General features: G+C 39.5%; 1 protein-coding gene across 1 annotated transcript in view; it reads left to right on the top strand.

The window, feature by feature from the left end:
• The window catches only part of MCF2L2 (MCF.2 cell line derived transforming sequence-like 2), a 129,936-nt gene that overhangs the window by 37,122 nt on the left and 76,433 nt on the right, over positions 1 to 16,381 (top strand). The window contains exons 7-15 of the mRNA XM_062498913.1: positions 821 to 970; positions 1,985 to 2,109; positions 3,668 to 3,782; positions 4,434 to 4,553; positions 4,662 to 4,853; positions 5,213 to 5,404; positions 5,809 to 5,986; positions 14,676 to 14,779; positions 16,183 to 16,271. Coding sequence (XP_062354897.1) covers positions 821 to 970; positions 1,985 to 2,109; positions 3,668 to 3,782; positions 4,434 to 4,553; positions 4,662 to 4,853; positions 5,213 to 5,404; positions 5,809 to 5,986; positions 14,676 to 14,779; positions 16,183 to 16,271 — 1,265 coding nt within the window. The remainder of the gene's footprint in view (positions 1 to 820; positions 971 to 1,984; positions 2,110 to 3,667; positions 3,783 to 4,433; positions 4,554 to 4,661; positions 4,854 to 5,212; positions 5,405 to 5,808; positions 5,987 to 14,675; positions 14,780 to 16,182; positions 16,272 to 16,381) is intronic.

The following is a 16,381-nucleotide window of genomic DNA, read 5'->3' as shown; positions in this document are numbered from 1 at the left end:
ATACAGAACAACACAGTTACCCCCAATTTTGGGCATGATCATGAAAAAACATTCCATCCAGTTACTTGCTACTAGATATAAAGGTTTTAATCACATTACAGGTCTGAGCATTATATTCTGCTCTGAGAAGGTGGCATTTTTTTTTTTTTAGCTTTCCTCACTTCTCTGTTCTTCATTAAAACTACAGATATCTGACAAATTTTGTGTTGGTGCATCCAAGTGATAAAGAAACAACAAAATTCCAATGGATTTATGCATTTTAACTGTATTTGTATTTGCTTGTTCCTGTGTTTGTGTACTAGCTTGGACAGATGGGAGGAAGTGACTAGGAATGCATCTTGTACAGATAGGCAAGATGGAGATGCACATATTCAGAAGTCAGGGGAAGACAGATTACTGCTGAGTGAACAATGACTGTATAAATATAAATGCTTTGCCCTATATATTTTAGTAGTGTTCTCAACTTAAATAAAGCCTTAATTAAAATTTTAAATGCAGCAGAATTTCCCAGCAAGCATGGGCAGAGGGTCTGAAGTTCCAGGCCTGGCTTTGGAGCTGATGTCCTCTGTGGTTTCATTATGTCTGCTGAGCTCTTGTAGTTCCTCATTGGCTCACAGAGGTGACAATATGTGTGGACCTGTGAAAAGGTTATTTGTGACACATGGTTTAATTTGTAATTAACACATCCACCCCCAAAAAAGGCAGTGTGACCAGCTTTACAGGCATGTATTACTTGCAGCACAGTGTGTCTGAAGCCAAAGTGCTCTTAAAGGGCTAAGGGTGAATAACCAATCTGTGACTTATGCTTTTGCTTTTCCAGGCAATTGAAAACTTTGCAATGACAGTAAAATCAACGGCACAGATGCTACAGACCTTTGGAACAGACTTAGCAGAGACTGAACTTCCCAACGATGTGCAGTGCACAGAGGAGCTTCTCTCCTCACACACTGACCACCACAGCAAGCTGAAGGTGATTGTTGCCCCATTATGGCTCCAGCAGTGTAATAGATGAGTTCTGATCTAACAAAATTTTCTGCCACCCCTTGGCAGTCCATTGTCTGGAAACCACTGAGGAGGACAGACAACTGGGTTCAGGAGGTCAATTCAATTCAGCTGTGGAAAAGGACATTTTACAACTTCAGCAATGTTAGAATGGGGAAGTGTCACTTCCAGTGTGAGTGGGAGTAATGGGATCACATCTGAAATAGCCTGGGCTCCTGATGAAGAGTTCATCAGAAAGGATGGGCTTACGTTGCAGCAGAAACAGACAACATCTGTGAGGCTAGTCAGGAATAGACAGAAAGATCTAACTAGATGATGACTGTTATTTTGTTTAAAAAAATTTGGGCTAGTTTAGCTTTGTAGAGTAAGGATCATAAATAAATATTACTGCTGTCAATAGATGTCTTAGGTTAAACACAAGATTAAAAATACTACTTAAGCTATATTAGCACAAGAACAATTTTTATGGAAAAAGTGCGCAGTGATGTGGGGATTCGTCATCTGACAAGTTAATGTTTGAGCCTCATTGTCTTTTTTTATTGCTCATTTTTCATGCTGGATCAACACTTGTGTGGATGACTTCTTATAGCTTTTGTACTATGGCTCAGCATGGCACAATGTTGTTTGAGGAAATTCCATTAAGAAGTGCAAGGTCTCAACTCAGTCCCTCAGCTCACAATCTACAACATATATTCAATTTGTAGTAAAATAATTTATTCTGCAAGTAGCCTGGTCAGATATGCAATCTGCTTACTAATTATTACTTTTCTCAGAAACAGAGCTACTATTCAAAGTTAAAAGATTTAGATCTCTGCCTTTGCTAGTGAAACATTTCACCTTTGGTTAGCATTTATATTTTGTTTCAAGTACTTTGTACCTATGAAAGAATCCTCCCTTACCATTACTCTGTTGTCATCTAAGAGATGTGAGTATTGTTAGAGGTACATGCAATTTGGGTTTTGGCTTGTTTTTTTCCTCTCAGGATGAGCTGAAGCTAGCAGTGAAGCAGGGGGCCACATTACTGACATGCATCCGGGAGCCAGTCACCAGAAGTGCCAGCAGCAAACTCAGTCCAGATGAACTGGAAAATGTGGCCACAGTGGAAAGGTCAGTGGAGCTAATTACCTTGTGCAACTTGCTCATTTATTCCTAGGACATGCAAATGTAATTTGAATAATTTAAATATGCAGGTTATAAATTGCCACTGGTTCACCTACTCAGGATTTATTGAACAGGTAAGTTAGAGGAGGGAATGGCTTAGAAGAAGTTACTTGATTAAAGTGTCAAGGCAAGTGAAAACAAGTCCTGAATTTCTTGGTAATTTTTGGTCAGACCACTAAGTACCTGGCAGAAGATTTAACGTGGGACTTACTTTCCCCATAACATGTATAGCTTCCAAACTTCTGTGCCTGGTCAGAAAGTGGCACCTGAACTTGTGAGATGAGAGGGTGGTGTGCTTGTGAGTGTCTGTGGAAATACTGGGGGAGGAAGAGATGAAGATGATAACAGAAACATTCTGTGTGTCATGGCTGCAGAGACACACACAGAGAGAACTCCCTTTTCCTTCCTACAATGCCAGTTATTACCACAAAGCTTTTAGTCACCACATAGAAGTTTCTGCTGTGCCATGTGATACAGTGCAAAGAGAAATGCCATGCTAGGGTTTCAGCATGTCTGCATTCACTGGGAACAAAGGTGCTAAAAGTAAAGCTGACCTGATATTTTTCACTGAATACTTCAAAATCCTTTGAACAGTCATCCAAAAGGAATTTGTGAATTCATCTTGAATTCAATGACTATCTTTGATTAAAAAAAAGTTTCCCAGCCCAGGGACAGATTGAAAACAGAAATTTGTTTTTGAGAAGAATAGGAGGAAGCTATTGGCATTTGCCCCAAAAACTTGATGATTTCAGCACTCACTGAGCCCTTATCTGCCCAAAGAATTCCTGTCTAGTGAAATACAAGATATTCAGAGAATACTTCCTTTTCAGTTTTTCTACTTGTTTAAAACTGTTCTACTTTGTAATTAATTGAGAAACTGTGAGGATGACTCAGTAGCCTGGTGTCAGATATTTTACTGAAGATATGACACCTTGAGATTAATGTTTTTGCAAATAAATGTTTCATCATTTATGCAAAGTGGAAAAATGTCCACAGTAGTCATTATGAGCTTCCAATCTATTGTTTTTAATGGACTGGGAAAAATGATTCAGCCCTTGCCTGTTTCTGATGGGTGAAGAAAATTAACAAGTTTTAGAGTTGTTTTAATCATTCCATAAAATAATAAATGCATCATATTCAATCCGCATCAGTTGGGGATGAATGATCTTTGAAGCATTGGGTAGAAGCTAGGGAGTGACAGCTGCCCTTGGCTGCCAGCACAGGGAACAGATCCGAGTCCCTCTTGCACATCAGGAGGCAGGACTGTAACTGCTACAGTAGATCCCTGTAGCTGTCACCCATCTGTCACATTCCTGCCTGTCCTACTGCAAAGTTCATTCTTATTCAAATTTTTGCTTATGGGAGAAGTGACACAGAGCCTTCTTACATAAGTATAGGGCTCCCCACCATCTCCTTGCTCTGCTTTCTGCCATCAATTACTGTAACTTAAAAGAAATAAACTATAGGAAATAAATGCATTCTGTTCATTATAATTTCCTAACAGGTTGTTGGCTCAGTTGGATGAAACAGAAAAGGCTTTTGATCAATTTTGGACCAAGCATCATCTAAAACTAGAACAGTGCCTGCAGCTTCGACACTTTGAACATGATTTTAGAGAGGTATTTCTTTTTTCATGCTGTCTAGCCTTCTCTGCTAAATAAGGTCCAATTTTACCCATACTTAGAGTATACTGGCAATCCAAAAAATGAGGTTGGGAGAGAAGACTTTAATTGTGAAATAGGAAACGAATATTCAAAAATTAAAGTCTTGACAGCTTTCAGATGTCTTACAGCACTTGAATAAGGCACAGTGAGGAAAGTGCCAGACTGTGAGGTCAAAATGTGGAACACCAACTTCTTGATAAATAATTTTGCATTTAAGTGTGAAGTTATCAAACACAGATTCTTCGGTGGTGGTAAGTTGCCAATCCCACCAGAGTCAAGTGACTACAGTTCAGAAAGCCCAACTGTCAGCCCAAAGATTGTAGTAATACAGATGATGGAGTAATATAAACTCTATAGTTACAGATTGTCAAAACTCTGTGGGCCTAAGCAGTGAGAAGCAGGGAGACTCTTTGAAAAATTGTTGGTTGTTGATTTATTCCTTGGCTTTTCCATTTTGGAACAAGCTGAAAGACTAAACTTGAGATGCAGACTCTTCTCAAAGGTGTAGGTGAATGTTTGTTGCAGTTTTTATCAGTATCTTGTGATGGCACTTGGGGTGGGTTTATTTTGTTTTGGTTTTATGTTTTTGTTGTTGATGCTTTTTAGGTAAAACTGACATTGGATAACCTCATGGAAACACAAGCAAGTTTTACTGACATTGGAGACAGTGTGACTCGAGTTGAGAACCTTCTAAAGGAACAGAAACATCTGGAAGAGAAAGGACAGGTTTGCACTCAATTTAGTATTCTAGCTGCTATAGATATGGTATTCTAGACACTTCTTCGCATCATTGTGCATGTCATTCTAACTGGCTTTTTCTCATTAATTGCACAGGAACCTTTGGAGAAGGCCCAGTCTCTAGCTCTCCATGGAGAACAGCTCATCCAAAATAACCATTATGCAGTTGACTCCATTAGACCAAAGTGTGTTGAACTCAGGCGGATTTGTGATGACTTTACCAATGAGACCAAGAGAAAGTATGATATTTTGGGAAAGTCTCTTGAGCTGCATAAGCAGTTAGATAAGGTGAGTGAATCTTGTCAGATAACAGCTCTGGCAAGGTTTTACTAAAATGAAGGATTTTATAAACTCAGATAATTATGATGAAGATAAAAAGTTGTGTTTGGTTTTTCTCCATTTCATTCAGTAAATATCAGTATAAATAAATATTGTAGCTTTTCATTAGTTCAGCAAGTTCAATTCTGCATATGCTGACAGGGTGACTTGTGGGCAGGAACTGCTGCATGCTATGAGTAACACTGATCCTCTTTAATTATATGTTAATGTTATTAAAATGCAAATCTGTTTTTCATAGACTAAAAGCAACACCTGAGAACTTGGACTGTCAATGATGATAAGTCCTTCTTTCCCCACTTTCTTTAAAGGCAAGCCAATGGTGTGAAGCTGGAATCTACCTCTTAGCTTCCCAAGCTGTGGACAAGTGCCAGTCACAAGAGGGAGCTGAAACTGCACTCGTTGAAATCGAGAAGTTCTTGGTTACAGCTAAAGAACACCAGCTCTCCAACCCGAAGGAGTTCTACAATCAGTTTGACATGATCCTCACCCCTGAAATAAAGGTAAAACCCCTCACATGTGCCAGTACTCACTTAGAAGTTAAAAATTTCCGTTTGCTTTGTCTATGAGAGTGTACTGGGCTATATATTTGAGTCTGTTAAAACATGCCTCTTTCCCTACTCCAAAAGGCCACAGAGGTCAGCATTTGCGGCAATAAGTATTACTCATAAGAGTAGTCATGCAACACATACATAATTTTCTTCAGAGCAGTGCTAGAAACACTGCTTGAGTCACCATGTCTTGGTCAGTGAAACTGTGATCTGAGTAGAACGCAGGGACTGGGCTGCAATAAACCGCAGCAGAGTGTGATCTCCAGCTCTAGTCTGAGTCTGCTGAAACAAGTCCTTTCTTCACTCATTCAGTCCAGCACTGACGACCATTTGTTGTTTGCCTTTTCTTTGTCAAGGCCAATGCCCAAAGAATTGTACAAAAACTCGAAGATGTACAAGAAATGTTTGACAAGAGGCAAGTAAGTCTGAAGAAGTTGGCAGCCAAACAGACCCGGCCAGTACAACCTGTTGCTCCACATCCTGAATCTTCCCCAAAGCGAGCATCACCAAAGATTACCAGACCAGCAGCAGTAGGTAGGCCATGAGCAGCTGCTTTCAGACTCACACCAATATTTTGTCCACATGTTTGAATTTTGTTACAGAATGAACACTTGAATTTGATGTACAGTGTCAGCCTTGTAGGTCCAGCTAGTAAAAATGAATACGAAATATGTCTCACTGCAAACATATGAATAAGGGTGAATCAAAAAACCCACCAGGTTTCTCTTCCTAAGTCTAACCTACAGAGTACCTTTCTATACCTTGTCTCAGTGTGTCTTGTATTGCTAATTCTCAAATACCCAAGCCAGGGTAGTCAATGCAAGCCTGCAATGTAAGCATGAGAACCTCTTTTACATTGCAGATAATGTAATGTGAATATTTGGCTTTCAAGTGCCATAATTCATAAAGTTTCGATCAGATACTTGCAAAATTAAGGGTTCATTAGTAGGTCACACTGAGTCATTTGTGAAATTTTTTGCTTTTCCCCTTCTACGTAAATGTTAGTTCACTTTCTGCCTTGTCCTCTGCTAACCATAGAAGCTGAGCATTGCTTCTGTTTGGAAATTATTGAAAGTTCCTCATTTGAGGTTAGCATGTGCATTTAACCAAGATAGCTGCGTTCTGCAAAAGGAACATGGGTGAAGATAATTTGAAACAGTGTATCCTGGAGACCAGCCACCCTGTGCTTGGTTGCAGGAAGGGGTCCCTTTGGAACCTTCAGGGTTGTTCAAAAGGGAAACCTTTAGTAAAAAGCCTTTAAAAAACCCCTCTAATTTGCATGAAGAGCATTCCATAAACTGCTTTCTCAACATTAGAAGATTAGGATGGCCAGCAGCCTGACCATTTTGTTTTCTAGGCATACCAGCAGAAAATCACACCAAGTGTCCCTGTTCTCCTCTGCTCCCTAACATTTGTCTTTGCTTCCAAAGGAAAATCATCTTTTTCCCATTCCCATGCTGGTTTGACATCTTTACATTTTTTTCCCCCAAACCATGCTAGCTGTGTTTTTTTATGCACAGTTCCTACCTCATGTTTTGGCTTCTCTTTTGGTTTAAGGCAAGCTGAGAGCACAATGCCTGTGAATAGATCCTGCTCTGCTACACACACACACTCCAGCACTGTGCTCCCCTCTTGTACTGGGGTGGGCACTCAGTTTGCTGGAGTTGTGATTTGCCTTGAAAACTGAATAAACAGACTGCAAAACTGTAGTAATTATTTTTCTATTGCATGAGAGAGAGAAATGCAGGTTGCTCTGGAAATAACACAGCCCAGTCACCTGCTCCAAGCAGCACTAATATCAGAGTTCATCAGAATGCTCACTGGATGGCCACTAAGGCTGAAGCAAAGGAAGTTGCAGAAAATAGGGTTATGGTAGGGTCAGTAGGTCAGAGCCAGTTAGTTCCTGTCAGTGGCAGCACAGTTTTAGGATGGCTTTCACCTACTGTGAAACTGCATCTTCAGGCTAAAAGCTACTCTTGCTGTTCAGTTTATGCATGCAGTCTCTTGAATTGTTTCTTGAACTTCTTTCTTGTCATTTTAGTACCTTTGCAGATTTTTAAATTAAATTGTTGATATAGATAGAACCTGATAGAACAGCACTAGTTCGTGACAGTGCTTTAAGTTTTGATTCTTGTTCATACAGCCCATCCCATTTGCTATCAGCTCTTTCACAGAAAGTTGTGAGATGCTCCTTTGCTCTGTCCCTTGAATTGCAGTTCATGGTTATACAACCCAGTACAGGATAACTGTGTGACAAGACTTAGCCTTTAATGTCCTGTTGCAAAATAATAGAAAGGTGAAATTTATTTTGAAATACTACTCTGGTTGTGAGGAAGTGCAAAGTGCAACCCAGTCCTGTTCAGACATTGATAGGCAGAATCTGCTGTTCCATTCAAATTCTTGAAGGTGACTGACTGAGAGTATTTCTATGCAAAGAAACAGGAATGCCTGAGTATCTACAGCTCATCCAGGGACTCACAGTCAGTGGCTTTAACAGCCATGAATACTACATGTATATTCACATATTCTTTATAATCATTTTGGTGTTATCCAGTTCTCTGCTACAAAGAGTCATACTTTGAAATTTCAGAGTGCTCTTTCCCTCAGAATGCCAAAGCACTTGGCAAGAACTTGTCAGTGTTTTAACCACTATTTTTCTGACAGAAAACCCAAGCCCAGATAAACTGAGAAATTCACCAAAGTGTTTCACAGTCTGACTCTGAAAGGCATCTGAGAATAGAAACAGGGATGCTGAGTCCTATTCCAAGCTTGAAAATGAGGCTGTGTAATTCTTCTCTTCTTGAAGCTATCCTCTCTGGACTTTCCTCTGTGTCCTTTCTTCACATTCATGGCATCAATGCACTATCAGCTTTTACTTATGGGGGGAATTTATTGAGCAACATCTTGGAAACCTGAGAGAAGCTTAGAGCACCTTCTCGAAACAGGTTTTGTAACTTATTTGTCATTTGTTACCCAGGACATGCCTGAATATTTCTAAAAGCTTGCAAAATAGAATATGACAACAGGAAAATACCATGTTCCTAGACTGTGTAAATACAAAGGAAAGCAAAGGCAATAAAATGTGGTAAAGAGAAATAGAAGACCAGAGAGAAAGGCTTTTGTCCCCAGGCAGCAGAGTAACAATACCATGCCAGTACTGGGGTGGTTGGTCTGTGAAAGGAAAAGAAGTTACATTTGTTGCAGAATAGATTTTGTTTTGCTCTTCCTTGCTGACTACCCATTTTCCTAACAGGGAGCACTAGGGAAAATTCAGTCCAATTCAGGGTGCTAATGGAAAAATCTTCACAGGTATGAAAGCCCAGACATTAAAAACTCCATTATTGCAACTGTCAGACTCCCCATTTTTGGTAAATATGTAGGCAGAGATGGGTTTTCTGCACACGGCACAGCTGATACCATGTCTGAGAGAAAGGGCAGGTTTCTGTCGGTGAAATGACTATCACACTTCAGTTTCATGTCCATGTCCTTATGATTTCTGGTGGCTCTCAGCAATCTTTTAGCTTAGTGAGGATCCAGAAAGGCAGCTCAGAGTTGACTCTCCTTCAGTCAACGTTTTCCTAGGGGTCTGGAAACTGAAGAAAAAATTTAGATTAATCCCAGTTTTGTTTGGTTCTTCTGGTTTCACAAGTGGACTTCTATATTTTGCTGGGACAGGCCTGTTCAAGACTGAAGTACTAGTTCTGGAATTACTGTGATGCTGAAAAGTCTGTGCCAGCTGTATTTGGTGCTTATTTTAGCTGTGAGAACTTGATTAAATATTATTCACAGATCAACCCTTTAAAGGCAAAAACCTCTGACCTTCTTATAATAAGAGCCTTGAAAATATTTAAATAGCATATATGACACCTTATTTCAAGGAGAACTCTGTTTTCTCCCAATGGAAGCTGCTAGAATACTAATGGCTAAATTTGTCCCTATGTCTACTTGGAGGGGTGTAGTAGCACTTGATAGGAAAATATTTTTGCTCTGATTCACTTCTGATTGCATGATTTTTGATGATTTGACTACATATTTGTTCTCTGCATTTCTGTGCAAAGTTCTTTAGCATGGAGTGAATTGGAATAGGTCCACAGAGTCAAACCACTCAGTCTTTCAGGCACAATGAGAGGGACTGCAGAACTGTAAAGTATAATAGAAACTATTAGAAATCACTGCAGTTAGCATTTATCTATTTTAATTTGCTTGTAATTCTCCCAAACTCTTACTCTTTGAAATGAAACTTTCCCAAAGGCAATTTCCTTCAGCCTCACATGTTCTTGGAAAATTTCAGTAAAAGATAATTTGGCCATCTCAGTGACCATGGTAAGGAAAAATATCTTGCTTTAGTTACCTTTCTGGCAAGAGCTGGAACATGGCAGCACAAATTGCTATAAAATATTCAACTAGAGAGTTCTTTGTGTGCAACATAAATGTGAAATACAGCAGCAGAGATGTCAAAATTTCTGTGAGCTTGTTAAACACATAACATGTTTAACAGCACGTTGCACATACAAAATCCATGACTCACCATACAAGTATCTTAGATGGCCAACTTGGAACACAAGATTCATAAGGGGGGAACACAGCTGGAGCCTTTTCAGTTCTTTAAATAATAAAATTTAAGCTGGTTCCATCTCAGTTAAATGTATACAACTGCTCATTGGATCCAGTCCAGCATTCCTTACAGTCACTAGTGCATAACGCTCACTTAACTAATAACATCTGGACAGAGGATAAAAGAATTTCTTGCAAGAGTCTGGGGATATGTGTAGGGGAAGTGAGGCTGTGGAGAGGTTAGCTGACTCAGAGGAGATGGTGTATGTGACTTTCATGAATGGTTTGAGAAACCACTAGTTTCTATGGTTCAGTATATTTCTATGAGGTTGGAAACAGAAAAAGGTACTTTTAATTTTGTTACTGTGGACTGCTATTAACACTTGGGCCAGTCTGAGGAAACCAAGTAGTATCTCCTTGTAGAAGAATATTCCATATCCAGGAACCTCGCTCTGTGCTTCTTTTATTAGCAGATTTTCAGGGGGCTTGACAGAAATTTTGCTAGTGAGGAAGTCCAAATTATATTGCCTAAGAATGGCAAAGTCTTTCTGCCTTAAGCCATTAAGTGACAAACCATAGATGCTCTGGTGTTTCTTTAGCTGCCTAAACATTGTTTTGTCATCACCAGCGTTCAAAACAGCAATTAAGCCACTAATTATCTTCAAACTCATGTTCCTGTTGGGGCAGCATGAGCAGCAAGCCTGACTAAAGTTTAGCAGACTAGCTGTTTCCATGCTTGTTCTTGCCAAAGGAATTTGATTTTGCTGTAGGTAATTAGTGAGAATACAGAAAACAGACAGGAAAACATGTCATGGGGGAGTTCCCCCCAAACCTGAATCTGAAGTGTGATATTTACTTGAGGGGGGCTTGGAACACCTTACAGGTGCTGAGTATGTATCCTAACCCTTGACTATGGCCTATGCCTCTTGCTAGGTGATGAGTTATACTTAATATAGCAGGAGCTAACTTAGGGCCACTTACCCAGGTGAGCTAATCCAGCTGTCTCTGGGCACCGGGAGGCTGCCCACAGTTCTGTCTGTCCCTCAGTGGGGGATGTAGATCCCCTGTAAGAGATCAGCATCTCAGAGATGGTGCCTGTGTCCTGCCATGCAGGAGCAGGTGTAAAATGGGTGAAACCACAGCTTTTTCACAAGCAGCACAGCAAGTTTCCCTCACTGAATTTATCTAAGTCTTAGAGGGGTGGAGAAACTGCAAAGCAAAACAGAACACATGACACACTCTGTCATTTTCTAGCAGCTTTAGGGACAGTACAGCCCACTTTACCATTTTCTGTAGGCCAAGTAATACAACACTGATTCCATGTTTGTCATGCAACTAGTTCATAAAAACTCAGTAAGCAGTACTAAAGCCCCATTGGAAAAGTGTAGTGGTGCTCCAGGTGAATGCAATTGACAGACCCAAACTCTGCTTTAAAACGTCCTTTGACAATGTCCTTTGCTTTAAAAGCAGAATCAAGCAATTTAAAATATTCATAAATACATTAATCATCATTATGTATTATCCAGGGGAGTACAGTGAAACAACAGGATGAAAACAACCTTGAAACCATACAGACATTAGATAATTTCTGGTTTTGATTTGTTCCTATGCCTTTGTTCCTGTTTCTGTTCTTTCAGTAGGCAGCTCAGCACTGTAATTTTCAGCTTCTTCAGAAAGGTAATACTGTACTGACCTTGAAACAGCCAACTGTACTGAATTTTATAAGGGAGTTTCCCTTATATTTCCAGTTCTACAGTAATTAGTGCAATAATAATTGGCAGGTATTTGGGCTGTTTCTTTCTGTCCTGCTCCAGAAACTACTTAAATGCAGTGATGTGTAGCAGCCTCTGACTATGGGCCAGCCAAAAGCTGAAAAATTCTCTAGAGCATAACCAAAGCAGCTTGCTTCCTGTTTTCTCTTCATTTCTGGGTCAAATTGGAAAGAGAAGTTTGCTGTGTCAATATGAATCAAATTCATCTGTGAAACAGACCCAGCGGAATTTGACTGCTTTATTATCTTGTACCTGTCTACTTTTCTGAAATATGTCATTGAAGAAGCCAAGAGTCAGATTGTGAACTGACCTGAGTAATTTGCAGCTTGATTAAGAAGCACCTGCAGATTGGCTTCTTGTGAATGTGTCATCTTTCATTTTAACTGCCCTGTGCTCTCTTTCCTGGATCACCTGAAGCTGTCTGAGCTTGCAAGTTGTGATCCAGACATCAGAGTTGTAACTGATTTCCACTTTTTCTGCTGACTGCTTTCAACAAGGGTTTTCATACCAGTATCAACCATCCCTTCAAGCTACAAAATTTTCTGATTAATGAATAAGCCAAACAACTTGGTATTGCTGACTATGCTCTTGTAAGTGAAAGTCCTCATGTTTTCTGAAGTTATTTCCATTGCTTCCCTTTATTTCCACAACATATCCACGAAAATTGTGAATTGTGAATTACACTGTAGAGCAATCCAATGGACTGAACTCAGATTTAGAGAGTGCAGCTAGACACTGGCAGCATATCTAGGGTATTCAGGTGTGGGTAAGATTATGAAATGATGTTTTGGTAGCAAAGTTTTAGCTCTCTTTTCTCTATGCTGATTTTTCAATGTGTAAACAGGATAGAGTTGGGAGAAGATCCAGGAGATAATAGTTTTTAGTGTAATAGGTCTGATAACAGCCAGTTTTGTTGTGATTGTGGTAGGTGAGACTTTATGGCTAAATAGAATCTCCAGGGTGCATCAATACAGAAAAGGGTGAATTTGATGATGCTACAGACACTTTACTCAGAGATTCATGGGAAAACACATAAAAGGACCCATTTGCAAACTTACCAAATATTCTGGTTTTGCCAACAGTAGCAGGCACCCTCCCTGCAGATTAGAAAAGTATGAAGTTTGACAATCATAGCAGCTTCCATGTGCTGCATCCTGCATTTTTTGTTCCATTGGTTCCAAAATGTCAGTGCACCACTTTTTGGGTGAAATAAAAGTGCCTTTGAGAGAACAACTACTACTTCAGGGAAAGCTTGTTTAGGGATGGGAAGAGGTATCTGTTGAAAGTAGTGCTCAAAAAAAACAAAACAAAAAAAATCCTGCTGTACATTCTGAAAGAGTGATGGCCAAAAAGAGATATTTGAATTTCATCTCAGTCCTGTGAAACACAAGGATTCTCTGCCAGTTGATAATAGCTGCTGGTGACTGCCAGATTTCACTGTTCCATTGAGGAAACTTTCTAGTATAGAGTCATTGTGAGGAGGTAACAGGCATGAAATGGGCAGTGCCAAGTCCTTATGTCATTCAGCATTGTATAAATCCAAGAAGATTTAGAGAAGAGTTGGAGAGAGGCTGCTTTAATTAATTCTTTTCCCAGCTGTGTGATAAGGCTGTTGAAAAGACACAGGGTAGGAGAAATGTCAGCTTCCATTGTTATTGTCTGTGAAACTGATATGTTGTCTTTTTAACTGAATATAATTTGGGGTGTTTCTATGTGCTTCTTTTTTCTTTTTAAAAACTACTTTGAAAGAAGAATATAATGACAGGAACATTTAAAAATTTGTTAAGGTGTTTCTTTTTAAAAAGTATTCAGACCTCTCCTGCATCAAACATTTGATACTATGTCCTTCTCATTCAAAGATGTCTGCATCTTTTTTAACTGTATCCCTCAGCTTCTACTGAAAAAGAAAAACGACTACCAAAACTCTCAACACTTAGAAACCCACTTAAACAAAGTGTTGCCAGATGCATTTGAAAACACCAGCTTTTATTCTTAGAAAAAGTGCTTGTCCAATTAGAAAGTTTTGCCAGAATAAAAGAGAAAAGGACTTAACCTCACCCTTGTTCCTTGTTGCCTGACCCAGATTCTTTCAGCATTTCATCTGGCTTTCATACCTGTTTTTAACATGACATAAATGGCTGCCTATATCAATTCAGCAATGAAGAAAAGGGAGAGTTCTGTTGGCCTTGTACTTTTGTGTGCTGTGAACTCATTACCAATCTAAAACAAAGATAAAACTGTAACAGATATTATTTTCTACTCAAGCCAAATGTATGATTCCCCTTCTCATAGTTCATTGTAACCCTTTGCTTTGGACAGCAGGCTCAGTGCAGGTAGTTTTGTTGTTGAGGATGACAGTCCAGTAGCCTCAGACACCTCAGTGTCAGCTGGGGCTTTCGGAGCCTGCAAAGCCCACCAAACCTGACACAGCAGGGCATATTCTGAAATAATATCCTCAGATTCTGTCCTTACACACCTGCCGTTGAGCCTTGCTGACCTCCTGTGATTACTCTTTTGACAGTTATTCATGTAATAAAACCTCACAGGAAACAATCCTTTAATCCAACATCATTCAGCAAACCATTGCCAGAAACAAAATATCCTGGGAACCTACACAAATAACACCATGCAAGTGACAATTACCCAAGTTGGTACAGTTGGCTAACATTTTTCTGTGCTATCCTAAAGATGGTTTTCCCAAGGGAAGCCAAACCAAAGTAATCCTTACAGTGTGGAGCTGAAGATACCAATTTGAGACGGAGTGCAGCGCTGAACAAAGGAACCATCAGTTCTCTAAGTCAGGTCTCATTTACCACTTTGCTCATTGCTTTCATTAGGAAGTAGAATTTTAACTTTTAGCACGTTTTCCAATGTTACTTTCTTGTTTGTTCTTTCAGCTACCAACAGGAGGTCTACAGAAATTTCCTGCCCTCCAAAGACTGTTTCTGAAGTAGAGTTATCAAAAAAGAAAAGCATTAAGAAGACAAAAGGTGGAATTAAGGTGGGATTACCTGAAATCTGGGGATATCCGTATTATGAGAGAACTCAAAACCACATATATAATTTACATACCTATACTTGGAATTTAATAAAAATGGAGCATTTCTAAATTAACTGTCTGTTAAGGACAGACAAGCTACTTTAACCCAACTTGTCTGTTGTACACACCCCTGACTTACCCATACATTTCATCTTTATTCCTCTGAAGCTGAAAGCAAACATTAAATGCAGTCCATTTTCTGAAATGGCCCACTCAAAACTTCAGCAATAAGCACAGAATAAAGCAGTTATCAGCAGGAACATACAGGTGGTCTCCCCTTTGCCTAAACTCTGAGAAAGTGACTTTGGAATTAATTTTACTCTCATCAGTAATGCAAGTCATCAGTTGCATTCCTCCCACATGGTTAGGTGTATGCACCAACATGGTATATGCTTTATAAAACATCCATTCATTAATTTTTAAATCAACTTCCTCAGACTACACTGCAAATTATGCCCCCCTCCCTTTCATCCCATTGTTCTGATAATAGTTCAGATGAGGACAGTTCATTACCGGATTCCATCATTATCATCAGCCAGTTAAATAATTAAGCAATAGAAAATGTAAGAATCAGCCCTCAAAAATGAAAGTGCTCAGGAACTTGGATTCTGCTGGGATTTAAATATTGGCTTGGATTAATAGCAAACTCAGCAGATGTGTTGTTTAACTGAATTTGAAGAGATTGGCTTTTGAGTAAGTGCAAGTGCTTGGTGCTCTTAAAGCTGCAGGCAAAAGGAGGAAATGCCTGCTTAAAACTTGCCTGGAAAGCAGTTGAAATGATCCAACTCTGCAAGACAGGACAAGGGAGTGTGTATTTATCAAAATAAACACTGGAGCTGTGCAAAAGCTCTGTTTCAGCCTGGGCACAGGCTCTGCACAGGTACTTGTGCTCAGCACTGCCTCACCCAACACTGCTGCTGGGACGCAGACACTTCTCAGAAGCACGTGGAGGATTCCCAGGTTTCTTCCCAGGGCATTCTACAATGAACTCTGAAAATGTAAAGTCTTTGGGTTGGCTCCAGACAGGAAATGAAAAAAAAAAAAAAAAAAAAAACAGTATTCCAGAGTCTAAGGAACATATTATTATGCCTGTAATTATCTACACAAGGAGATAATTCACCTTCTGTGATGCAAGAATATGACATTGCCTGGAGTAAGGAATGCCTCCATGCCAACACTGAGCAAGGGTGGAGAATACAAATAGGAGCTTTTTCTGCACATCTAGAATTCAATTATTTGAACTTGTCTAGTGACTTTCTAGGTTAGGTAGGATCTGGGTTTCATTCTTTCAAAGAGTAAAAGTTCTCGAAATAAAAGCATCAGCAATTAAATATTTTCAGTTTTAACATGTTCTTCTCATTCAGATTGAAGTGATGCATGAAGCCAGTCAAGGAGGATCTAGCAGAGTCCTGGTGACCAGTGAAAGTGATGAGAACTTATCAACAAGGAGGAGGTAAGCCTGCACATATGAGCCACTATATATTTTTTTTTCTTCCTAGAAAACAAATTACCGCATTTGTAGTATATTCTCTTCAACCTCTTTGAAGTTCACCAAGATTAATA

This window comes from Cinclus cinclus, chromosome 10 (assembly GCF_963662255.1).
Source record: "Cinclus cinclus chromosome 10, bCinCin1.1, whole genome shotgun sequence".
In the NCBI taxonomy this organism is placed as follows: Eukaryota; Metazoa; Chordata; class Aves; order Passeriformes; family Cinclidae; genus Cinclus; species Cinclus cinclus.
This window is presented reverse-complemented; position numbering and strand designations above follow the sequence as displayed.